Source organism: Schistocerca nitens, chromosome 2 (genome assembly GCF_023898315.1).
Source record: "Schistocerca nitens isolate TAMUIC-IGC-003100 chromosome 2, iqSchNite1.1, whole genome shotgun sequence".
Lineage (NCBI taxonomy): Eukaryota > Metazoa > Arthropoda > Insecta > Orthoptera > Acrididae > Schistocerca > Schistocerca nitens.
Genome location: NC_064615.1, coordinates 642,158,219 through 642,184,442, shown reverse-complemented (window position 1 = coordinate 642,184,442; position 26,224 = coordinate 642,158,219). Strand labels below are relative to the sequence as shown.

Sequence of the window (26,224 nt, the reverse complement as noted above, 5' to 3'; positions counted from 1 at the left end):
AAACTTCCCATGTGTCTGTTGCATTTCACTGAGAAAACATTATCCAAGAATACTTCACTCAAAAACACAAGCTTCAGTTCAGTTAAATATTTTGGCAAGATACTTTTTCAAATGCTCTTAGCATGATATCAGTATAGAATAGTATTTTAAGATGCTACATCAAATAGTGGTGGTAATGGTTACTACCATACTGAAACATAGCCATCAACCTGTTTATAACTCTCTTTGTTTAACATAAACATTGTTATAATCTATGGTTACCAGTTTCTTTTTCTTTTGATACGTTACAACTTAACGTAAATAAACTGAGTCTAATAAAATTATTAATTTGCCAATTTATTATGCCATTTTGATTGCTTTCATTCTCCTGAATTCAGGACTGTTATTAGTTTTTCTTGTGAAGATAGGTTGAAGACTTTGTGTAGTTATTCTTCAACAACACAGGTTTTAAAGGCTTCTTGAAATTACTGCAACCAGTCTTTTTTTAAATTTTTATTATCCATTTACCAGTTTCACACTGCCTAACATTTCATCATCAGATGGTTCATATTTACTGATTGCACCCAGTAATTCATCATCAGATGGTACATATTTACTGACTGTCTGCAGCAATGTGAGAGTCGTGTAGAGTTATTAGTATCCATTCGTTTGTGGTGCAGACAATGTTCTGCAAAACATATTGAATGTTTTCCAATGACACCAATTTTACTGCACTTCACACACTTAGCTACAGGTAAAATGTTCCACATGCTTTACAAAATGTAAATAAACACAGATTTTACTGATCATCAGTTAAAGACAAAAAATAAAGAAAATAATGAATGCTGACTTTTCTTGAAACAAACAGAAACAAGATTCAGGCAGGGAAGCACTGTAGTATGAACCACTCTCTTGGTGTATGCATACACTGTCAGTGCATTCAAAGTAGGCACAACATGTGGTCGAATAGCAAACAAAGACTGCATTGCATTAGAAAAATAAACATGTCTATATGCAAGCCAAATGTTGATGGCCAGGAATAACAGAGTCAATTTCAATGTCCTTAAAATAGCCAAGCATCGCAAGGTCATCATAAATAAGTCCACTGGACACTATGTAGTGCACATCAGTTAGCTGAGTGAAGTGAGGCTGACATGGTCTACAGCTCCTATTAAATCTGCCAGTGTTGTTTGCCCACCTGACCTATTGTCAGTGGATGTATCACTCAGTGCTGTGCCTTGCAACCTTGTCTACATGTACATCTATATTCTGCAAACCACTGTAAGGTGCATGGCAGAGGGTACGTCCCATTATACCAGTTATCGGGGTTTTTCCCGCTCCATTCACATATGGAGTGTGGGAAGACTGACTATTTGAATGTCTCTGTGTGTGCAGTAATTATTTTAATCTTGTCTTCATGATCCCTATGTGAGTGATATATGGGTGGTTGTAGTATATTCCTAGAGCCATCATTAAAAAGTCTGTTCTTGAAATTTTGTTAATAGACTTTCTCTGGATAGTTTACATCGATCTTCAAGAGTCTTCCAGTTCAGTTCCTTCAGTATCCAGAAAATCATATTCCAATTCCATCACATTCACTTCCTATTCCATTAGAGACGGGACCACATTTGAAAGGAATCATAATACAAGGTGTGTTCAAAAGGAATCCAAACTTTTGAAATAGCACGCCAACCAGCAGAGAGAGCACGTTGCAGCTACTGAGCATACTTAGCTGCAGGTTTAGACAAGAAACTGCCATTTGCCTTGTGTTCCTTGGACAATTAGCAAGTGAACCACAGCTGCTGAAGTAAGCACGCATACAGCCTGCTCGTTGGATTAGTACAATCAAGGAGCTTGAAGAACAATGTGTGTGTGTGAAATTCTGCTAAAAACTTAGCAAAACTTTCACAGAGACATTCAAATGCTTAGCCAAGCATACAGAGAGGACTTTATGAGCCGCATGCAGCACTACGAATGATTTAAATGTTACAACAGGGCAGAATATCGGTCTGTGATGATTCCAAGTCTGCACATCCTTCCTTATCAACAGATGATGGCCATGTGTAGAGCATTTGTGCTGTGATTTGCAGAAATCATCACTTAACTGTTCGGGAAGTTGCTGAGGAGGCAGGCATCAGAGAAGGTTCATGCCATCAAATTCGGTGTGAAAAACTTGAGATGTGTCATGTCAGTGCAAAATTCATACTGCGTTAGTCGACTGAAGATCAGAAACAGACCTGTGTTTAAATGTGCAAGGAACTGCTTGCTGCTGTTATTGACTATGAAAACTTTCTTAAAAATGTCATAACATGGTGATGAGACATGGCTGTACAGCTATGGCATTGTAAAACAAAGATGTTGTCATCACAGTAGTGGTGGTGGTTATGGTGGTGGTGGTGGGGACGGGGGGAAGGGTCTCCTCCAGGGTCAGATGGTAAACATGGAAGTCTACCAGGGAATCTTAGTGGGCATGAGGGATGCTGTGTGCAGGAAGAGGCCTGAATTGCGGGAAAACCAGAGTTGGATGTTGCATCATGACAATGTGCCAGCTCATTCGTCACTCCTTGTCTGTGGCTGTCTAGCAAAACACCACATTCCCGTTGTGCCTCATCCAACATATTCTCCTGACCTAGCCCCAGCAGACTTTTTCCTGTTTCCCAAACTGAAAAACATGTTGAAAGAACATCATTTCCAAACCACTGAGGAGATACAGGGTAATGAAACAAGAAACCTTTGTGCCATCCCACAAAATGTGTTCCAAGAGGCGTTTCAGAATTGAAAGAAATGATGGGAACAGTGTATAGCCAGTAGAAGGGACTATTTTGAAAGGGATAGTGCTTAAAATGTTGTACAATAAGCAATATAGCTGATACAGCGAAAGTGTAGTTTCTTTTTGAACACACCTCGTACACCAGCTCTGCTGTAACTTTTGCCCAGGTTTTTATGTGCAAATAGGCATCAAACAGATATCCACACAAACAAAGGGCCACCACAAATCTGTGGACATGAGCAGAACTGATCACCCTATGTCAGAAAATGCTGCTGTGCACAACACACTCAATTTCAATGTCTGCTTCACAACCCATGCCCTCAAGATTCCCCCTCCACAATACAAACTTCTCTAATTATGTAGACAGCAACTGTCTATACAATACAGTCTTCAATTTCACATCTTTTTTACCCTGTCCCATACCTGCCTCCACAGGTCCCATGCCCACATTTCACTCATTCTACACTCACTCTCTCCACTCATCAGTCTCTATCTTCCTCCTTCCAATCTCTCCAATCTCCCTTCCTGGTTCACTTTCCCACATCATTGTGCACCATACACAAACTCTCTCTGTCTACGCCAGACTGGTCTCAACAGTGCCATGTTCCTATACCATGCACTTTGTTTAAAAGCAGAATATTTTATCGCAAAGTCTTGTGATAACTTGTGAAATACGTTAATATTGCCACAAATGAATGACAATGACTTAAATAGATCAGATGACATTGTGTAAACTTTTCAAGTTAAATGAACAACAAATCACTTAAGTTACAGCAACTGAATATAACATTACGGCATAAAACTAAGTCAGCCATAACCACAGTGTTGCTTTATCAATACTGTAATTAATTTGTAAGACTTAATGCTGAAATATTGTATGTAATTTATTAAGCAACCATAAACCTTACTTATGAAACCCATTATTTTGTATGTTACTATGTTAAGTGGATAATCAGATACACTGAACCTGGAGTAATTTTAAGCCTATACACACTACCCAGTCACATTAATGTGACTAGCTGACAAAAACATTAGTAATCACCTTTTGCAATGCGGGACATGCAGGAAGATAGTAAATGAGGATTTGGAAGATACCAACAGGGATGTCAAGTCATGCCATCTCCAGTGCCACAGCCAGCTGTGGTACATTTCTCAGCTGTGACTCCACCCCAGATCAAAGTGGTCCCATAGATTCTCAAATGGGTTTATATCCAGGGAGATTGGTGCTCACAGGAGTATCGGAAACTCATGCTGGTATTCTTCAAACTATGCACATGCACTGTGAACAGTGTGACATGTTGAATTGCCCTGCTGGTAGATGCCTCCATGCCGAGGAAAACAAACTGCTGTAACTTTTGCCCAGGTTTTTATGTGCACATAAGCATCAAACAGATATCCACACAAACAAAGGGCCACCACGAATCTGTAGACATGAGCAGAACTGATCAATGCGAGATGCCTTTAATAGGTTCCACAACGAAACATTGTCTCGAAATTTGGTAGAAAATCCGAAGAAATTCTGGTCGTATGTAAAGTACACAAGCGGCAAGACGCAGACAATACCTTCGCTGCAAAGTGCCGATGGTACTGTTACCGATGACTGTGCCGCTAAAGCGGAGTTATTGAACGCAGTTTTCCAAAATTCCTTCACCAGGGAAGACGAATGGAATATTCCAGAATTTGAAACACGAACAGCTGCTAGCGTGAGTTTCTTAGAAGTAGATACCTTAGGGGTTGCGAAGCAACTCAAATCGCTTGATATGGACAAGTCTTCAGGTCCAGATTGTATACCGATTAGGTTCCTTTCAGATTACGCTGATACAATAGCTCGCTACTTAGCAATCATATACAACCGCTCGCTCACCGATAGATCTGTACCTACAGACTGGAAAATTGCACAGGTTTCACCAGTGTTTAAGAAGGGTAGTAGGAGTAATCCATCAAACTACAGACCTATATCATTGACGTCGGTTTGCAGTAGGGTTTTGGAGCATATACTGTATTCAAATATTATGAATCACCTCAAAGGGAATGATCTATTGATACGTAATCAGCATGGTTTCAGAAAACACCGTTCTTGTGCAACGCAGCTAGCTCTTTATTCGCACGAAGTAATGGCCACTATCAACAGGGGATCTCAAGTTGATTCCGTATTTCTAGATTTCCGGAAAGCTTTTGACACCATTCTTCACAAGCGACTTCTAATCAAGCTGCGGGCCTACGGGGTATCGTCTCAGTTGTGCGACTGGATTCGTGATTTCCTGTCAGGAAGGTTGCAGTTCGTAGTAATAGATGGCAAATCATTGAGTAAAACTGAAGTGATATCAGGTGTTCCCCAGGGAAGCGTCCTGGGACCTCTGCTGTTCCTGATCTATATAAATGACCTGGGTGACAATCTGGGCAGTTCTCTTAGGTTGTTCGCAGATGATGCTGTAATTTACCGTCTAGTAAGGTCATCCGAAGACCAGTATCAGTTGCAAAGCAATTTAGAAAAGATTGCTGTATGGTGTGGCAGGTGGCAGTTGACGCTAAATAATGAAAAGTGTGAGGTGATCCACATGAGTTCCAAAAGAAATCCGTTGGAATTCGATTACTCGATAAATGGTACAATTCTCAAGGCTGTCAATTCAACTAAGTACCTGGGTCTAAAATTACGAACAACTTCAGTTGGAAAGACCACATAGATAATATTGTGGGGAAGGCAAGCCAAAGGTTGAGTTTCATTGGCAGGACACTTAGAAGATGCAACAAGTCCACTAAAGAAACAGCTTACACTACACTCGTTCGTCCTCTGTTAGAATATTGCTGCACGGTGTGGGATCCTTACCAGGTGGGATCAAATGGCTGGTTCAAATGGCTCTGAGCACTATGGGACTTAACTGCTGTGGTCATCAGTCCCCTAGAACTTAGAACTACTTAAACCTAACTAACCTAAGGACATCACACACATCCATGCCTGAGGCAGGATTCGAACCTGCGACCGTAGCGGTCACGCGATTCCAGACTGTAGCGCCTAGAACCGCACGGCCACTCTGGCCGGCACCAGGTGGGATTGACAGAGGACATCGAAAGGGTGCAAAAAATAAAGGGCAGCTCGTTTTGTATTATCATGTAATAGGGGAGAGAGTGTGGCAGATATGATACGCGAGTTGGGATGGAAGTCATTAAAGCAAAGATATTTTTCGTCACGGCAAGATCTATTTACGAAATTTCAGTCACCAACTTTCTCTTCCGAATGCGAAAATATTTTGTTGAGCCCAACCTACATAGGTAGGAATGATCATCAAAATAAAATAAGAGAAATCAGAGCTCGAACAGAAAGGTTTAGGTGTTTGTTTTTCCCGTGCGCTGTTCGGGAGTGGAATGGTAGAGAGATAGTATGATTGTGGTTCGATGAACCCTCTGCCAAGCACTTAAATGTGAATTGCAGAGTAATCATGCAGATGTAGAAACTGCATGTATGGTGGACATGGTCCCCAAGGATAGATGCATACTGTGTTGATCCAGTGTGCCTTCCAAAATGATGAGATCACCCTGGAAATGTCTCTAAAGCATTTCTCAGACCGTAACACTCCCTCCTCCAGCCTGGAACCTTCCAATTATTGTTGCAGGTCTATATAAGGTCTGTTCAAAAAATTCTGAACCATTCATAATTTCGTGACAATGGTGTGTTGGAGTGAGATGTGATTGGTATCCCTGCACACACCTGTGTTTAATGTGTAACTGTCACACATTTCATTGTTGTATGTCTGTTAGTTATTGTTCAGTGCTGCACTGAGTAGAATATTGTGTCACACAGTTCGCGAATTTCGAGACGGCAGAGTTAGAGGAGCAACTCATGTGCATTATTTTGTGTGAAATTCAAGAAAACCTCTATAGAGACACACCAAATAATACAGGAAGCCTACAGTTATGAGTAATTAAGCCATACTTGGCATTACAAATGGTTCACATGGTTTGAAAATGGCCAGACGGAAGTTAAAGATGACTCTCATTCAGGATGCCCTTTGACATCAACCGATGACGCTCATATCAAAAATGTCAATGAAATCGTGGATGCCAATTGAAGACTTACTGTCTGAGAGATTTCAGAAGAATTACAATTTCAGTTGGATGATGTCATGAAATCCTAACACTGCATCTGGGAATGCATAATGTGCCACCAAGTTCATCCCATGCTCGTGAGTGAAGACCAGGAAGACCTTTGCCTCACAATCTGTGAAGAGCTTTTGGATCATGCAAATGAGAACTAGTCTCCAGACCTGGCCCCTGCACACATTTTTTTTTATTTCCAATGTTGAAAACCCTGTTGAAAGGGAGAATATTTGCAATGATAGACGAAAAAAAAGAAAATTCACGGATGGCACTTTGCGCGATTCAGCAAGAGGTGTACCAAGCCTGTTTCCAGAAGTGGAAATGGCGTTAGAGTGGTGTATGAATTTTTGAGCAGAGTATTTCGAAGGAGACAATGCACAGTAAGTAAAAGGTAAGTATAGGAGAATTTTGTGGACAAAGTTGTGAAATTTTTTGAACAGACTTCGTACATGCCACGGCATACAAATTCCAGCCTTCATCACCCATGAACAGCAGACAACAAGGATGCTTGAACCAGGTGCCTGTTGAGGAGGCCCATATGCAGCAATGTTTGCTGAATGGCCATTAAGGAGACATTTTGGTAACCCGAGGTTCATCTGTGTTGTCAGTTGGTTAACAGTTGCATGTGTATCATCCGTACACATCTCTGCAGGTGTCATTTAGCCCTGTCGTCTATGGCCTGCGGTGCTCCAGTTGCCTCGGCACCACTTTTGGATAGCACCATTTTGGCATGCTTGGTATGCTTTAACAATGGCTTTCCCACAACACGCTTTATGTACCTTCCACTGATAGTGCTGCCTCCTGCTGTCTGTGAGTGGTTATTGCCCTTTGACCTAGAACGTGGGTATTGGTTGTATTAATATGACTGGACCCTGTCTTACACATAAATAATTAACCCTTGAAAATAGAGAATGAAAATAAAAGCCATAAAATACTGCTTTTTCTAGCCAGACCTCTAAGAAGACATTTATGATTTTCTGTGTAGTATGTGAAGCTGACATGCAGACCTGTAGAAGTTGAATAACAGCAGAAGATGCAAGTGGATTGCTAGACAAGTCCAGCTCACGCAGCCACGAGGGCAGTTTGAGTGCACCCAGCCCAGCCAGCTCATTACGTGCCAGTGACATGGTGCCAAGGTGTTCCGGCAGTGCTGTCACTGGTACTGACGTCAGTCCGTTTCCCGCAAGTGACAGCTCCCGCAACTCTGGCCAGAGGTGTGAGGCCTCTGCTGCTGGGAATGTTCTCTGTTGTAGCAGGTTATCCGATACATCAAGTAGGCGCAACTGTGGCAGTGCTGGCACAGAAGACAATGACACCAACTGGCAGCCACAGCATCGCAGTTCATTTAGCTCCTGCAACAGCCCATTTAGAAACTCCTATCAGAAAATAGCACCTCCATTTCAGAACATCTCCATGACGTTCTGTCACACCAGGAAATGAGGGGATAATTCAATTAGTTTATCAGAAAAATGTAGATACTCCGTGCTTTTAGCCATTAAGAACACTTTTTACTATTATTTATATGCTCTAATTGCATGCATCTGTAACATAGAGACTATTTCAGGTCATCACTTCACTGCCATTATTTACAATATGGTCATTCATTTCTGATGTTCCATAGATTCCACCAAGAAGGACAATCATCAGGGATGTAGAACAAGTCATGATATACAATAGCAGAAAACAAGAAACTCATAAAATCTTAATCTGTACAGTGCATTAAGAACAGATTATCACTATGATGTTTTCTACTATTTTTGCTTACATCATCTACATGTAATATAGTAAATTACAAAGAAAGCTGCCAGTTTGAAAACAAGTTGTTGCTTCCTCAGTTATGTTAAAAATCTTCTGTAACTTCTACTGGTAGCTGAAAATTTACACAGTCACATTGCTACTTTTAAAAGAAAGTAGTTGCCTACATCCGTAACAACAGTGGCCAACCCCAACCATTGCCAACCCTTGAAAAAGTATCACATTACTCAGGTATAACAATGATACATACAGCCGAAAACCTGCAGGATCCTGTAAATACCATACCTGCACACAAAAGCTTAAATACTACATAGTGGAAAGGAATATTACAGTGTTAGAGATCACCTAACAATTTAAATTCATAAATATTCTTCTTTTCTATCACTAGGTTCAGAAAGACTCTTTAGGAAACAAGTGACACAGAACATTATCTATTCTTGCATCTCCCATATCACATACACACTTGTTGTAAACAGTCAATTGATACAGGATAAAATTGAAATAAAATCAAATGACACACAACTACTTCTCAGTTCCCATGGCGATTTTCGTGAAAAGGTGCAAATAGTGTATATTTCACAGTTCCTTTAAAATACTGTTTTCTATGAATGCTTCGAAAACAGTCTCATTCGAAACAGCGTTTTCGAAGCGCATCTCCTCCTCCCCCCCCCTCCCCCCCCAAGACAATGGGTGGGCTAAAACTTCCAACATGAGCTACCAATGCAACATAACTAAAGGCAAACTAGCCGGAAATATCGCGCTGCAGAGAAAGTTTAAGTTTGCCTTCTCATATCTCTTCGGTTAAACCCGTGATAAACCAGACACTTTGGACACCACAACTTAGCGACATAAGGTTTTCTGATGTACACTGAGGCGACACAAGTCATGAGAAAGCTATACGCATATATACAGATGGCAGTAGTATCGCGTACACAAGGTATAAAAGGGAGGTGCGTTGGCAGAGCTGTGATTTGTACTCAGGTGATTCATGTCAAAATGTTTCCGACATGATTATGGCCACATGACGAGAATTAACAGACTTTGAACATGGAATGGTGCTAGTAATTGGAGCTAGATGCGTCCGACATTCTATTTTGGAAACTGTTATGGAATTCCGTATTCTGAGATCCACAGTGTTAAGAGTGTGCTGAGAATACCAAAGTTCAGGCGCTTCCTCTCATCACGGACAACGCGGTGGTCCATGGCCTTCACTTAACGACTGAGAGCAGCAGCATTAGCGTAGAGTTGTTAGTGCTAACAGACAAGCAACACTACATGAAACAACCGCAGAAACCAATGTGGGACATATGACGAACGTATCCGTTAGGACAGTGCAGCGAAATCTGGTGTTAATGGGCTGTGGCAGCAGCTAACAGCACGACACAGCCTACAGCGCCTCTCCTCAGCTTGTGACCATATTGGTTGGACCTTAGAAGACTGGAAAACCGTGGCCTAATCAGATGAGTACATTTCAGTTGGTAAGAGCCGATGGTAGGATTCGAGTGTGGTGCAGACCCCACGAAGTCATGCACACATGTTGTCAACAAGGCACTACACAAGCTGGTGGTGGCTCCACTATGGTGCCCACTGTGTTTACATGGAATCGACTGTGTCGCCTGGTCCAAGTGAATCGATTATTGAGTGGAAATGGTTTTGTTTTTCTCCTTGGAGACCACTGCAGCTATTCATGGACATGTTCCCAAACAACGATGGAATTTTTATGAATGACAGTGTGGCAGGTCATCGGGCTACAGTTCTTAGCAACTGGTTTGTAGAATTCGACCGAATAATTTGACTACCCTGAGCAGTAGTGGGGCAAGGATGAAATGACGCTACTCTGCATTGTTGCCAAATTTACTCTACACAGTGGCTATCCCTGGGGTGTTGTTTACCTAGCCACCAAGGCTGACGTGGCTTTCATAGCTGCGGGTCCAGAGCAGAGTGACATGTTTCACATAGAATCCATATTTTAACTAAGTAGTTTTTCCATTTTACAGTTTGTTACCATATCTTATCGTAGAGAAACCTGCAAGAAGAATGTATGTGATGTGCTGTAAATATATTTCTTACACTGGAATATTAACAGCATTACATTCTATATTACTAATAGGTCGGAAACTGAAGCAATCAAACATTATAACCTGTTTTAAGAAACCATGTAGCCTTAGGAGTGCGTGTGTTTCTGTTCTCTCTTACCAGATCCCAGGCATTACAACAATACTGTAGAATTGATAGTGTAGTTTATTTACATAAAATGCTTCGAACTCCATCTGTCTGGAGCTCCATCATGCATAAAAACCACCCGTTTCTTGTTCTTCTTAACTGTCTGCTATTATATCAGAACACTTTCAAATCCACTACTACTCACCGATAATGGGTGCCAACCTCCTCAACATGCACGCATCTGGAGAAATCTTCTGCACTTAGGTGTGTGCAGAACACCAGTTATGGACTCGGCAAGCACCATTCTTTCATGAGACGCGGAATGTAGCGGTCTACTTCTGGTCGGCTGCACATTAAATCGGTAATGGTGCTGCAGAGTGGGTAGGTCGTGTGAGGGGATCTCTCTGTCTATGACTCCCGTCCGCATAGAGAAAGATCGAAAATTACGCACTATGCTTGAGGTGCAAGAAATACGTAGATCACTGTCTGGTATACTTTGATGATGTATATGTTCGAGAATTAGGAATTAATGGACGTACTGCACAGTCATCTACCTACACTCGCAATGGTACTTGCAACGGAGAGGAGGGGGCAGTTTAGCAGTGATACTGAAAATGGTAAGCATGCTGTCGCATCATTGGTCGGTGTTGAAATTACTGTAAAATTGTTAAAATTGTTCACACTATCAGCCGTGATACTTATTATTACAGTACTTCGGCCGTACCTTTTCCATCCCATATGACCACTGTTACGCTGTTTATTACCACATAATGATTGACTGACATTCCTTGTTTGAGATGGAGAAAGAGTTTTGGTGGAGGGGCAACACCTTATGGGGACGGCTAGCATCGAAACAGTGATCGCATACATGACTGCAATATGAGGAATCAATTGAAACAGAGCACAGAGTCATCAGCAATCCCATCACTGTGACAGATGAGTTTAAAGGTCATCAGTCACTTTCGGACAGCAGTTTGGAAACGCTCTGCAATGCAGAAAAACTCTTTCCGTTTCCTTATGTTGTAACTCTCTTATATATATAATCATCCAGTGTGTGTGTGTGTGTGTGTGTGTGTGTGTGTGTGTGAGGTGGCAGCAGCAGTAACAACTGTGCATTGTCTAGTTTTCTGTGAGAGGCAGTGGATCAGAAGATGTTAATGTCAGTGTAGAACCTGACACAGACCTCGCAGTCGTGGCTCTAAAAACAAAATGTATGACAGTGTACAAAGCGTGTTACAGCAGAAAAATAACAGTGTTTCAAACATTGCGACTGAAAGTGTAATCTGTAGGATACAGTCAGCCTCCTCCTACAGTAAGGGCGTTGACACTTTACACTGGTCTGTGCAAGGGACTTCAATCAGTGGCCGCCTGCTCCAATGGATAAATACCTGTATATTTAATAGGATCGCCACATGTTCTCGAATCTAGCATGCAAATGGTATTTCTTTTCGATATGTGTGTGTGTGTGTGTGTGTGTGTGTGTGTGTGTGTGTGTGTGTGTGTGTGTGTGTTCCAACATATGCAAAGAAAATGACTATGTCTAGTCGTAAGGAAGGTATAGATTTGACGTGGACTACTGCGATAGCCACAAAGGGAATGAAAGACTTTCTTTTACTTGGAAAAGTATGTCAAGTCATAAGAATGGTACAGATGTTTCTATTTCCAGAGCCATCAACAGGGGGTATTTCCAATACTTCGCTCATTGTCTTATGTTGTCCAATTGAGACTGCGATCGTAATATTTAATTGTAAGTACAGTGATAAAATATATGTGGCCGGTTTCCTAGGACGATTCTGTATGGTGTGCAAGGAGTACATGGTGGCGGTAGCCTGTCGCGGGAATGATTCACGTTTCCAGTTAATGGCAGGGGCCGTCCGACTGGAGAGACTGGTTGGGGTACAGGAATGTAACTGACTTAACCATGTCACCCTCTAGATGGCTGAATAGTGAACCAATACTCACTATGTCCACAGCTCATGGTCTTGTGGTAGCATTCTCGCTTCCTGCGCATGGGGTCCCGGGTTCGATACCCGGCAGGCTCAGGGATTTTCCCTGCCTCGAGACGACTGGGTGTTGTTGTGGCGTCTTCATCATCATCATTCATTCCCATTACAGTCGGAGGAAGGCAATGGCAAACCACCTTCGCTAGGACCTTGCCTAATCGGCGGTGCGGGTCTCCCACATTGGTTTTTGTTTGTTAAACAATGTCACCAAAACGATGTCGTTCACCAAGCGACAATCCGTTGCGCCATGGAGTGACATTAAATAGTCAGGCTTTGGAATTACTACAGAGGACGCGTGAGTTTTACAAGCAAGAAAAAGAATTTGTTTCTCTTCATGGGCATGTGTTAATTACTGCCGATAAAGTTTTAGAGCGTACCTCGAAAACTCTAGGACTCAGTGAAAGAACAGTTATAAGGAAAGAGGTGCTGCCGGTTCGGTGGCCGAGCGGTTCTAGACGCTTCAGTCCGGAACCGCGCGACTGCTGTGGTCGCAGGTTCGAATCCTGCCTCGGGCATGGATGTGTGTGATGTCCTTAGGTTAGTTAGGTTTAAGTAGTTCTAAGTTCTAGGGGACTGATGACCTCAGATGTTAAGTCCCATAGGGCTCAGAGCCATTTGAACCATTTTTGAAAGAGGTGCTACTTCAAGACATAGAAGACAGTAAAGTGGAAGAAACAGTGTGTTTTTAAGTACTCCGGGCAAGAAAAAGAAGCAGCCTCGTCCTGTTACAGATATTGATTCTTTCCAGTCCGATGCAGTTTGTCGGCTCATCTAGGGAAACTATGAAAGGAAAGAAGACCCCACAATAGCGAAGTTGGTAATTTCTTTTCTCAGGGGGGAAAACATCACTTAATATATTAAAAAGTATGGGCTTCCGTTTTAAAAAGTTAGATTGACGAAAACTGTTACTAGAGAAAGCTCATGTCGTTGCAGCTCGTTCCATTTTCTTACACAAAATTGTAGGAAAGGACATACACTCAGTCATATGGTTAGGCGAAACTTGGGTCAACGGTGGAGACTCAGTTGAGAAATGCTGGACAGATGATACTCCGATTAGCAGCGGTCATCAGCCAACAGGAAGAGGATCGCGAGATTAATTGTGGCCCATGCAGGATCTTCAAACGGCTTTGTTCCTGAAGGACTTCTAGTTTTTAGATCGAAAAAAACCGGTGACTATCATGAGGATATTCTACAGTGGTTTAAAAATCTGTTGCTCCAGTTTAGTGTTCCGACAGTTTTTGTGATGGACAATGCACCGTACCATTCCGTGATTTTAGATAAACCTCCCACCACTAGTGACCATAAAGAAACTATGGTGCAGTGGTTGCAGGCCAGAGACATTGCTGCGGACATGAGCATGGCAAAACTGCTGTTATACTCGCTCGTGAAACAAAATAAGCCTGTGACGCCTAAATACATTGTAGATGAAATTGCAAGCGAACAGGGTCACTTGGTAATTAGGCTACCGCCTTATCACTGTCATTTTAATCCAATTCAGTTGGTTTGGTGTGAAGTCAAGGCGTACATTAGAAGTAACAACAAGACTTTTACTACAACAGAAGTGGAAAGACTGCTACATGAAGGTCTTGCTACGGTAGACGCTACCTCATGGAGGAAAAAATTAGACCATGTTGCTAAACTGGTAAGAGAAGCACAGACTATAGATGGCATTATAAATGAAAACGAACAGTTAATGATTTCTCTTAATGATAATGATGATGATGATGATGACGAAGACAACGGTTTTGGCGCCGATTCCGATGACAGTGATGGAGAACTGGATGGAATTGCGCCACTGCCATCGTAAATTGATGAGTGTAAATGTATGCCGAATTAATACTTTTTCTCTCTGCAATCGGGTAGGCTATATATGTTTTGCTTTATTTCTTTCTATGAGTGTGCATAGCGTGTTATTTGGTATGCTTAGATTTGCATTATTATACGACGTTTTATATGCAGCTATTACTGTAACAATTTGGACGAGTTTTCATAGATATTGTCATTAACTTCAGGTGTTATTTCCCGCTTTAATATACTATCAAACGCTTAGTCTCCGTCGTCGTTCTCTCCATTGTTAGAAAAACGTACTTTGTTGCACTTACGTATAAACGTTGATTGTAGCTTACATTTGACAAAACGTACTTCGGAATTGTGGGCGTGTTGCTATTGCAAACTTGCAATCGCAGTGTAGCCAACCACACGCGAGCTGTCAAGTGACATGTTTCACCGGCACGAGTATAGTAGGTGAAAGATGGTTGGAAGACACGTTTGCTGGTTTTAGTTGACTTTGTAAATTATAAGGATGATCTGAACTCTGTTATATCACCGACATCGGTATTCACAAGCGGAACTATCAGTTTCCTCTACTTTTTCGAGTTTTCACATAAAGATACTTCATAGACAGAATGAGTTTCCAGTTACTCAGTGGTTTACAGCATGCTGCTCCTCACTCAAGTTTCGGGTTTCTAGAGAAATAATTTCCAATCTATATCTTCAGAATTATATTGTGCAAGTGATCGGTAGCATATTATGTGCTTGATATCGATAAGTATCGCGTAAATGGTATGATATTCTGGGAAACCATGAGAAAACATATGTGTTCTGGTAATCCCAGTGTCTGGAGATGGATGTAGAAAGCAAGCAAGCAGGTCGGGACCAGAAACAGTGACACCTTTGTATCGAGGGGGAACCGACCCAGCCTTTGTGCAACAGTTCGGAGAGTGACCTCAGTCCGCTGATGGTGCTCTGGTCATGCGTTGGGCTAGTGTGTGTGCGGGGACAGATGACTTGGGACCGCCGGCTGCAGAGCTATAAGTAGGATGCAGGAGTGATGGGTTTTGTAGGGCGTAGGATACCAATTGCATGTTTACTTCATCGATACAGTACGTAGTGATATATAGACCGGTTGGAGATCGGTTTCACACTGAAATATTCAAGCTTCTGTCGTCAGTGGCAGAGCAGTGTAACTGAGGAAGTGTCTTCCCATATTTCATGATCTGTAGACTACTTTTGCAGGGTTTCACTCTCCATGCAATACGGCGATCTGTACAAAAATATTTTTGCCGCTGAAAGTTTCATCTGCACAAAAAAAAGCGGTAAGTGCTGCCACACTGGCAGCATCAGTAATTTGGCGGGTAAATTCAGTAAGAGCCAATCAGAATGCACCATTCATTCACAAGACATCCATTGCATTGGGACATAGGAGCCTCTACAGAATGGTTCGATCAAGATGGGGGCAAGGTATCAATGGAAAGTTCTGAGGGTAATGTGATGTTCAAGTGTTCAAAGACAAGTTGAAGCAGACCATCCATCCCTGATGGGATGCTGTCCCTCATCTACCATTGTCACATTAGGACATCTCCAGACCAACAGCTGTAGGACACCGAAAATTCCAGCATTTTTTTCTTTTGCAGGACAGTGTCTTGAATTCTGTTTGCGTAATTTTTCTGATTTTCCTGTCTGTGCTTAGACAGTGCTCTCTTTTCAAACAACAAGAAAGCTTTTACGATTAACGGTGTTCTTGCACGCGTGCACATACATGATGAAGTCTTTTAGTGGTGAGAACGTTTACCACATCTGAGACTTATATTGAAAGCAGGACGTCACGATTTCCAGGAAGGGTAGAACAGGCTGCCTCGTTAGGAGCAACAGGAAGAATGCATTCGCTGTTATTCTGGGCTGTTGGGGCAAGAATTTCCATGCAGAGAAGCTGAGACATTACGAAAGCTCCCACAATAACAAAAGCGACCTTTAACTAGTTCTGCGACACTTTATGATTTCTGAGAGGGAGTCTTGGCTCTTATTTACATAGACATAAGACTTCAGCAAAACACTGACAACTTTTCAGCCATGCCTGCAAGGGTGAGTCACTATGCAAACATCTTGCTCTGTGTTGGAGCCGCAGCTATAAAAGCCATGTCAGCCATGGTGGCTAGGTAAACACATGTGTGGCCAGAGGTGTCTCGCATGTGGGATGCGCTGTCCCATTAGGATCGTTATGAAGAATACATCCAGTCATCATTCCGCGTTGGAACTCTGAAGGGAGCAGTTCGCTGACATGTTGTGACCGAATTTCTTAACGATAGTCTGAAAGCATTTTTACATGCAGTGCGTGTTTGTACACTGCATTATTTCGGCGGTTTAAGTGTTGTGAGCATGTTTGCAGAGCGTTGTACATGCATTATTTTGCCAGTTTTACTCGTAGTGAATATGTCTGTTGCATTATTTTGTGAACATGTCTGTTGGCTGTGCAATGCATTATTTCAGTTAGTGAGCATGTTTTCAGAGTGTTATACATGCATTCTTTTGACAATTTACGAGTTGTTTTCGTGCCTTTACATCAGTGTATTGCAGTATTTCGGTGATTTACGTGTAGTTTGCAGGTCTGTAGACTGTGCAGTGCATTATTTCGACAGTTTATAATTAGTGAGCATGTTTGCAGAGCGTTATACATGAATTATTGTGACAGTTTACGAGGCGTTTGCGTGTCTGTACATAAGTGTACTGCATTGTTTCGGTGATTTACAAGCAGTTTGCAGCTCTGTAGTCTATGTACTTTGCCCCAAATATGTCAGGGCTAGTGTTTTGTATCAGTGTAATAAACTACGTGAAATCCTTTCCTAAATAAATTGTTCCAATGTCCTACTGAAAATAAATAAAGTACACTACTTCCCCCCCCCTTCCCAACAATGGGACAGAGACTGCGTTATTTTCCTGCCATTTTTTCCCCAGACGGCGATCTTTGATTACATCACGGGAGGAACGACAGCTCTCTCTGGTGGCAGTACTGTGTGCTAGGTTAGTTGGACTCCAGACTCCAGACCTCATGGTGAGCACACTGGATTGAGCTACTGCCTACAACAACTCAAATTGTTTAAATAAACACTGCATGCAAAAAAAGACTTGTGTCCATCCTATCCAGCAGCCCAGCACAGGTGAGTTGTTTTCCCGCCACTTCCAGGGAAGAGGTGTTGGTTGGATGACTTAGGTTAGTGGAGGTAGCCCAAGTGACCTATTTTCCCTTCAAAATATTCCCACCATTTTGTTATGTTTATGGAGGTAGCCCAAGTGGCCTTCTTTACCTGTCAAAATTTGAACTTCCCGCCATTTTCGGGGGGGGGGGGAGGGGAGGGGGTTAGGATAGCAGAGGTAGACCAATTGACCTATTTTCCCGCCAAAATTTGAACTTCCCTCCATGACATCAATGCAACATTGCCACATCTATCGCCGCCATCTTGAATAAATTTGGCAACAATGCAATGTGGGGGCACTGCTGTTGTCTCGCTACTGTCACCCTATAAGAGTCAAGTAGGCAGGATCCCACACTTGCCTTCCCTCCCACCTTCACTCCTCCCTTCTTTTCCTCTCCCCATGGTGGGGATACTGGTCTTCCAGGCCTGTTCTATCCTATTGCTGATGGTACACAAAGAGACCTATCTGCTGACAGCGATGTACTGTTTCCACTCTGCAGAAATCAGTCACAGATGTACAAAAGGCTCAAGACCAGATGCTTCCTGCAAGCCATTAAACGTATTTCTGTGAAAGACTGGCCTGCCTGGAACAATTTCTTGAAAGGACTGTCCCCCCAAGAAGAAAAGCGAAATACCTGTTAATCGTCATGGATGAAAAACTGAACGATCAACAGCTGTGTACATTCAAATGTTCTGGGTTTTCTGCCACACTCCGAAGTGGTCCTTGGAGAAGTACATCAGTCTCATGTTGAATAAACCTGCACTTTAATGCTTCTCACTGCTGATACCCCTATTCCTCCCTCATACCTACTCCAGCTGGAGACTTGTATCACTGAAATTCATATTTAGTATTACGCGTTAAACGAGTGTTATTTCGTGTTAAGGTTTTCCAGAATAATTTCTCTGTATCCCTTCACCTAGTTCGTTAGGCTGGCCGAAGTTACTCTTTGGTGCTTCTCACGATCCATCCCATCCTCCACAGTCCTTCGGCTAGTGAGCGTTTCACTGATCAAAGCTACTCTTTGGCGCTTCTCAGTGCTGATATCTTCATACCTAAACTCGTTGGCTACATCTCTAGTCTCTCGTTTGTTGGATTTAGTATCACATGAGAGATGTTCACAATACTGCTTCACTCAAAAATCCTCCCTAAAAGCGCTTATAGATAATACGCATAGACTGCACCGCGAACACGTGCGGAGCTGCCGGGCCCGCGTCCGCAGCGGCGGCCAGCGTGAAAGGCCTCAAGTTAGTGTGGCCTGCAGCTGGTTAACCGAAAAGGCATGTACGGTGTGCGAGCTCGCGGTTAGGCAGTCCCCAATATCCGCTATCAAAAACCTCGTCGTCGTACCACAATTCTTGCGATAAAAAACTTCGAAAAAACCACTCACCTATTTCTCCAAACACTCTACAACTATCGTGAAAACGATGCTCTCTGGCGACTTCGTCCTATTACACTGTCCCAGCGGACTCGCTGAGAGTTAGTTCACAATACAGCCTTCGACAACCTCATCCACTACGAAAATATCTAAAATAACAGATCTTATAACTGAACTGGCAAATCCCTTTGATGGTCGAAACTCACAGGTCACGGTGGCACAATTGACGGAAAATACCTCAAGATCTTCTAAAACAATCACGAACTCTAAATTGTCGTGAGTAACCATCACTCGCCTTCCAAATAGTCACGAAAAACCGCTCCCCCCATACCACCCACTTTCAGATCATTATAGACAGTGCTAATATCTGAAATAGAACAAAATACCGAAAAAACCACTGTAATAAAAATCTTCAGACAGAAAAGTGGAGGCAGATGAAAGTGTTTAGCAACATGCCAGAGGGCCAACTAAGTAAGAGCACAAATCGATAGGTAGAGGACGCTGGGAGATGCAACCTCTATCCTCCTCCCTCCCCTAACCTTCGTGCTGGCTTCTCCAGTCTGATGGCTTATTGTAACTTGTTGCTAGTAGTAACAAAGAGGCGGTGGTTTTGCTTTGATGTGGGGTTTGATTTGACAGCGATACGGTGGGGTTTTTTTTGTGAGAAACCTCTCTTCGATTCTTACATCCCTTCCGGCACTCTGAAGTATACATCAGTATTTAGTGAAAATATAAACACATGGTGAAAATAGTCTTTTCCGAACATTACAACTTATCCTTCCATCGCTTATAACCGCAAACTACAGTAAACGAAAATGTCGTTCAAAAACGTGTTATTTCGCAACACCCAGCGAGGTAAAAGATTGGGAATGCTGACATAACTTTAATATTCACAATGGAAACGGAGATTTAGTTACCAAGCCTCATCAAATAGCGTTAGTAGTCATGTGCCAGAAACTGGTGTTGACAATTAGTATAACTACACACACACACACACACACACACACACACACACACACACACACACACACACAGTAAACATACGGTCTTTTCTGGCCATTACACGGTGTATAAAGCGTGCTATAATAAACGGAATTGTGCGTCTGAAAACACTGTGCTACTCTAGCTGTGATGTTTTATTTCATAACATTCAGGGATGCGATCAAACTTTTATGCTACATAATTGCGTTTACTAACTATCCTATAGACCCCCATGTGATTAAATTAAACTAATCAAGTTTCCGCATTTTATGTTATTTAGCACACGCCGTCTTTTGCACTACCCCTCACAGTTGATCTCACAACATGCGACGTCGAGCTTTCTGCGCGCAGCTCTGGCGAGGATGCCCTGTTGTCAATAAGAAACGCTGCCTCCCGGCATCCTGTGAACATGAACACCATTTCTTATGTTAAAAAATATCTTCACTTTCCACTCTGTGAACAACACCTCAGCAATCTGTAAACAGAAAGCCGTGACCCAGAAACACAACATCATCTAGATTAATCTCTAAATGCAAAGACGTGGAGTGGTAATCGTGCGTAACACTAAAAATTGTGTGGTGTGTTCCGCTCTTTCTCCACGCTGATGTCGCAGTGAGGCGGAGAACATTGCTTTCCTCACGGATACATCATTTAAGTACAGTGAAATGATTCTGGTAGGAGACTAGCGATCAGTCTGTTCCAGGTCCCTCATGTGGTGTGAGTAGCATCAGTCATTTTGGAGACATCTATACCAAGAGGGCTGTTTGGAAAGTAAGGTACGATCGGTCGCGAAATGGAAACCACACTGAAAATCAAAAACTTTTTATTCGTAGAAGTCAGCCACATCTTCCAGCTACGTCTCTAAATAGTCGCCACTCCGACTTGGACATTTGTTGTGGCGTTGCACAAACTGTCTGCCTTTCCTTGTTTGTGCCAAAATGTTGTCTTCATAGCCAGCGGTTCATGTGAGCAGAGATGAACATCGGAGGGAGCCAACTAAAGGCTGTAATGAGAGTGATCAAACACTTTCCATCGGAAACACTGCAGGAGCGTCTTCATTGCCCCTGTAGAATGCTGCTGAGACTTGTCTTGAAGAAAGAAACGCGTGACATTTATATTATGCTGGCTCCATAACTTCAGGCGAAATCTCCCACCAGATCCACATAATTGGTGGGAGACACTGGTATTGTAAGCATGTCTACGTGCTCCCTATGCGCTCAGAACTGAAAAAAGCGACGTCACGCCATCGACCGACATACTAGAGACACTGACTGACGCATCTGTGCAGAGCTTCATCGCGTTGTTCACAGTGGTTTCCATTTCGCGTGAAACCGGATCTTACTTTCCGAATATGCCTCGTATCACAGCAGAAACTGCATTGAGTCATCAAACTATTGCAATCAGCCAAATAACGTCCCCTCGAAAATGCAATGTCCGATTAAATACAGAGCTCAACTTCTCTGGAAACGATCCAGACTCGTCCTCGAATCTCCATCTTCCACATTTTGTCAGTAAGAAAAACTGCCTCTGTCTTGTAATGTGAGAGCAGTCGATGTTGTGATGTGTAGCTTTCGATGACAATGTCGGTTTATACATCAATGTCTAAATACAGAATCTCTGGTAGTGTAACACAGTGCATCAGAATGCTTACGAAACTACAGCACACAAGAACCCTCTAGTGGCCTTCTTTCAGTACAGGTATATGGAAATGACTTGCTCCCAAGTACCAACACTAACATGTTTAGTGGTAGCTTGCTGTCGAACTTAAAAATGACTGTGTCTTTTTGCATGCATGTAAAAGACACAGTTCCCTATTGATATTTCATGCATATCAAATATATGTCATAGATATTTGTACGAGAATTTATTTACAGACACTAACTTTGAACGCTCTCAAACATACGCACGCACACACACACAAGGAGATTGTTGTAAGTGACTGGTCTTGTAGAAGATGCTAGGTATGTGTGTGAGAGACAGCGACACAAACAGTTTTTCTCTGCAAAAGAAATGAAACCATATTTATTTAATTCATTTTGATTATTTCACATATAAATTCAACTTCATCGTCGCTCTCCCCCTCATTGGGCAGTAAATACCATCTCAGTAGCTCGTCCACTTGTGGTGGTGGCAATGATGATTCGTATATATATATATATATATATATATATATATATATATATATATATATACTTGAGTATTAGTAAACTCAACAAAAGGTACTTGTTCATAATGAGTTAGACAATATCACATTTACCTTGAATCTCACCTCACGTGGAGTGATCAGTCCTTGTAACTGCCAAGGACACTAACCAATACTGCATGTATGCGATAAAAAAAAAATGGCTACACAGAATCAGGAAACATTGCTTAGGTGAAACACAGCACAGATGTTAACAAGCAGAAAGATATATGGATATCTGAAAGGCGCAGTACTAATCAGGAACATGATAATTGACTTCGAATGTTCAACCTAAATGAAACTAACTCGGATATATCTCTAGTAAGCATAACACTGTGGCTAAGGTAATGGATATCCATAAAAGATTTATAAAATAGATCCAGCAGCGATCAAATTTTTTTTTTGTTTTTGTTTTTGTTTTTGTTTTTGTTTTTTTTTTTTTTGTTAATGCTTAAGTGAGTTCAGAGAGAGAGAGAGTCTGTAAATAAATTCTCGTGCATGTATCTATTACTCATATCTGAGCCACATGAAATATCAATATGGAACAGTGTCTTTTACATTAAGGCAAAAACATAGTCATTCTTATGTTTGATGGGTACATAGGAGCAAGTCATTTCCATACACCTTACTGAAAGAAGACAAATAGAGGGTTCTTGTGTGCACTGTTTTACACCAGCAGTGATTTTCTATTTAGACAGTGATGTATAAATCGACATTAAGACCGAATGCTACACATCGCAAGATCAACTGCTCTCACATCACGAGACAGAGACGGTTCCTCATATTGACAAATTGTGGAAGACGGAGACTCGACGTTTCCGAAGATGAGCTCCATATTTAATGGCACATTCCTTTTTCGAGGAGACGTTATTTGACTGATTACAATAATTTGGTGATTCGCTGCAGCTTCTGCTGTCATAGTGTAGATGTCTCCAAATAGACTAATGCTACCGTCGCTACAAGAGTGACCTGGAACATACTGATCGCCAGTCTCCCAACAGAATCATTTCACTATGCTTAAATCATGTATCTGTGAAGAAATCAATGTTCTCCCCTTCACTGTGGTGAGTCATTCCGGACCAGCATCAGTTAGCGTGGAGAGAGAGGGTAACACACCGCACAATCTTCCCAGTGTTATGCGCAATTACCACTCCAGGTGTTTGCATGGAGAGAATAATCTAGATGATGTGTGTTTAGCTCATGGCTTTCTATTTACAGATCACTGAGGTGCTGCTCGCACACTGGAAAGCGACGACATTTTTTAACATAAGGAACGGTGTGTATGTCCACAGGACGGCGGAAGGCACTGTTTCTTATCGACAAGAGGGCACCCTCCCCAAGCTGTGCACAGAAAGCTCGACATGGTGTAAGATCAACCGTGAGGGGTAGCGAAAAGGACGGTGTTTGCTAATAACAAAAAGTTCGGAAACTTGATTAGTTTACAGCTGTGAGAAGCTCTTCGTCTCAGAGGGCACAGTACTGTTACCTGCTTAATTTAACGACGTATTCAAATCAGCAGCTTATAATGCACGTGGGGGACTACAAGGCAGCCAGTAAACGCAATCGTTATGGAGCATTAAGTTTGGTGGCATTCCGACCTTTCACACAGCTGGATGTTGTGAAGTATCAGAGTTAGAGTAGCACAGTGTTCCCAGATACAATTTCGTTTACTATAGTAAAACTTTATACATGCTTTAATTCCCAGGAAAGACATATGTTTGTGTCTGTGTGTGTAGTTGCGCTAATTGCCAACATAAATTTCGTGTACGTGAATACTATGCTGTTTGATGAGACTTGGTAACTAAATCCCAGTTTCCATCGAAAATACTAAGTTTTGTCGGCATTCCCAACCTTGTACCCCACTGGATGTTACGAAATAACCCGTCTTCCAACCACGTTTTCGTTTACTATAGCGCGCTACTATCAGCGATGGAAGGACATGTCATAATGTTCGGAAAAGACCTATTTTTACCAAGTGTTGATATTTGCGCCAAATACTGATGTATATTTTAGAGGTTGGAAGGGTTGAAACAATTGAAGAGCGGTGTTTCATGACACTTAGCAGCTAATTTCCAGTAACGTTAAAAGTTCGGCGCCACGTACACGTGGTTGTGATCTCTCCGCGCCCTTCTCTTGTGACACAGGTACAGGTCGCACAAACCTGGCGCTTACTGCAAGACGGCTCTCCCGTTCAGCACACTCGTACAACGCCGTAGAGGCGTCACACACCCAGTCAGTGGAGCCATGTACGTATTTATTAGGTTTGAGGAGAGGGGAATATTGTCGAGTATGGAAGGTGCATATGTGTTGCAGTTTCGCGAATTGTGAGAGGAATTTTGGAGTAGGTTTTCAACTACGAATAGTTGTGCTGGAGTTCCACAAACCGGATGCCCTGGAACGAAGCTGTTGTCGCCGGCTCTAAAGACATCTTGTTCTGAAGTGTCTGCAGGTGCAGAGTTATCCTTATAACTTTGTTCCATCCATGAGCTGTTTTTGTGGATCAGAAACACTATATCACTGTCAAATCACACTCCACATCAAAGCAAAACCACCGCCTATTTGTTACTACCAGCAACGAGTTACAGCATGCAAGTAGACCAGAAAACCAGTGCGAGGCTTAGGAGAGTGGAGGGAGGGAACAAGGACGTAGCCAAAGGCGACGTCCAGGGGTACACACGATCTACCTGCCGTATAATGAAACTAAGTTATAAAGGGAGATCAAAAAGTATCTGTTTCAGGGCGTTGCTGCAACATATACGTAACGTAGCGCCATTCCGATGCTGGTATATAAGCACTTATATGTAGGCAAGGGATTACTGTGCATACAGGACCAATCTGCAGATATTCTTTTCTTGGCTGCCGAAGGACAAACACCGGTAGACATCCACCCAAAAATGAAGTTTGTGTATGGAGCAGCTTGTCTGTCGAAAAGTAACGTGGTGAAGTGGTGCAACAAGGGCCGCTGCCACTTCACGATAACGCACGAAATTGTCGTAACGGAGAAATTACGGCAACTTACCTGGGAGACACTCGAACACCCGCCCCATAGTCATCTCTCCCCGTGCGATATCACGACTTTGGTCCCTTAAAACAGGCCTTGAAGCGTCTCGGACGAAGACGCGCTTGCAGGCAGTTACGGACTTCCTCACGCAGCTGGGTACGGTATTTTACCAAAAGGGTATCTTCAGCCTGGTGCGTCGGTGTAATGATTGCCTCTACGCCCACGGGATTTTGCCTGAGTAGCATACCAATTCTGGACTGTACGGCCTGCGAACGGAAACTTGATTGCTCCTTATACTTTGATTTTCAATTATACGACAAAAAAGGGACGCGCACTATCGACAAACAACAAGGCTACTGAGAGATTTAATAGATTTAAACTGTCGATATATCGATTGCACTACCGGACTTCGCCGACTTAATTTAATGTAAGTGTTGCCGTATATTATTTTTGTGCTGTGTGCTTTTCTGATGGTTTCTAATCAGGGGAAAGTGTCCCAAAATTACAGTCAGGTAAAATGACATACATTGTGCGTCTTGCTACTGTCACCACTGCTTTATGACACAAGGTTATGGTCTAGTGTTGGCGACACTGCTACATCAAAAATGGCGAGGCCGTTTGTTTAGAAGGTTGTGTTTAGAAATTGCGATAATTTTTTTTGTGCGCCACACTACGCTTAGATCATTTGAGTAATAACTGTTTTTACGCAGAAAGTGAATAAACACTTCCTTTGCAACATTTTAAGCATGTTTCTGGGTGTGTAGGTACTCGTATGTGTTAGTAGTGCGCTAATACACGAAATGCTGCAACTGCAGGTAAAATTACATAGATCGATGGAGGTAAAATGAAACAGGTAAGTCATTTTACCCACTACCTCAGTTTATGCTTCGTTTCTAGTCATGGTAATTCAACATGTGGTTCGCTACTATTACTATTATTATTATTATTT

General features: G+C 42.3%; 1 protein-coding gene across 1 annotated transcript in view; it reads right to left on the bottom strand.

The window, feature by feature from the left end:
• The window catches only part of LOC126235225 (uncharacterized), a 112,904-nt gene that overhangs the window by 47,847 nt on the left and 38,833 nt on the right, over nt 1-26,224 (bottom strand). Inside the window, exon 2 of the mRNA XM_049943955.1 lies at nt 7,852-8,196. Within this exon, the coding sequence (XP_049799912.1) occupies nt 7,852-8,196 (345 nt within the window). The remainder of the gene's footprint in view (nt 1-7,851; nt 8,197-26,224) is intronic.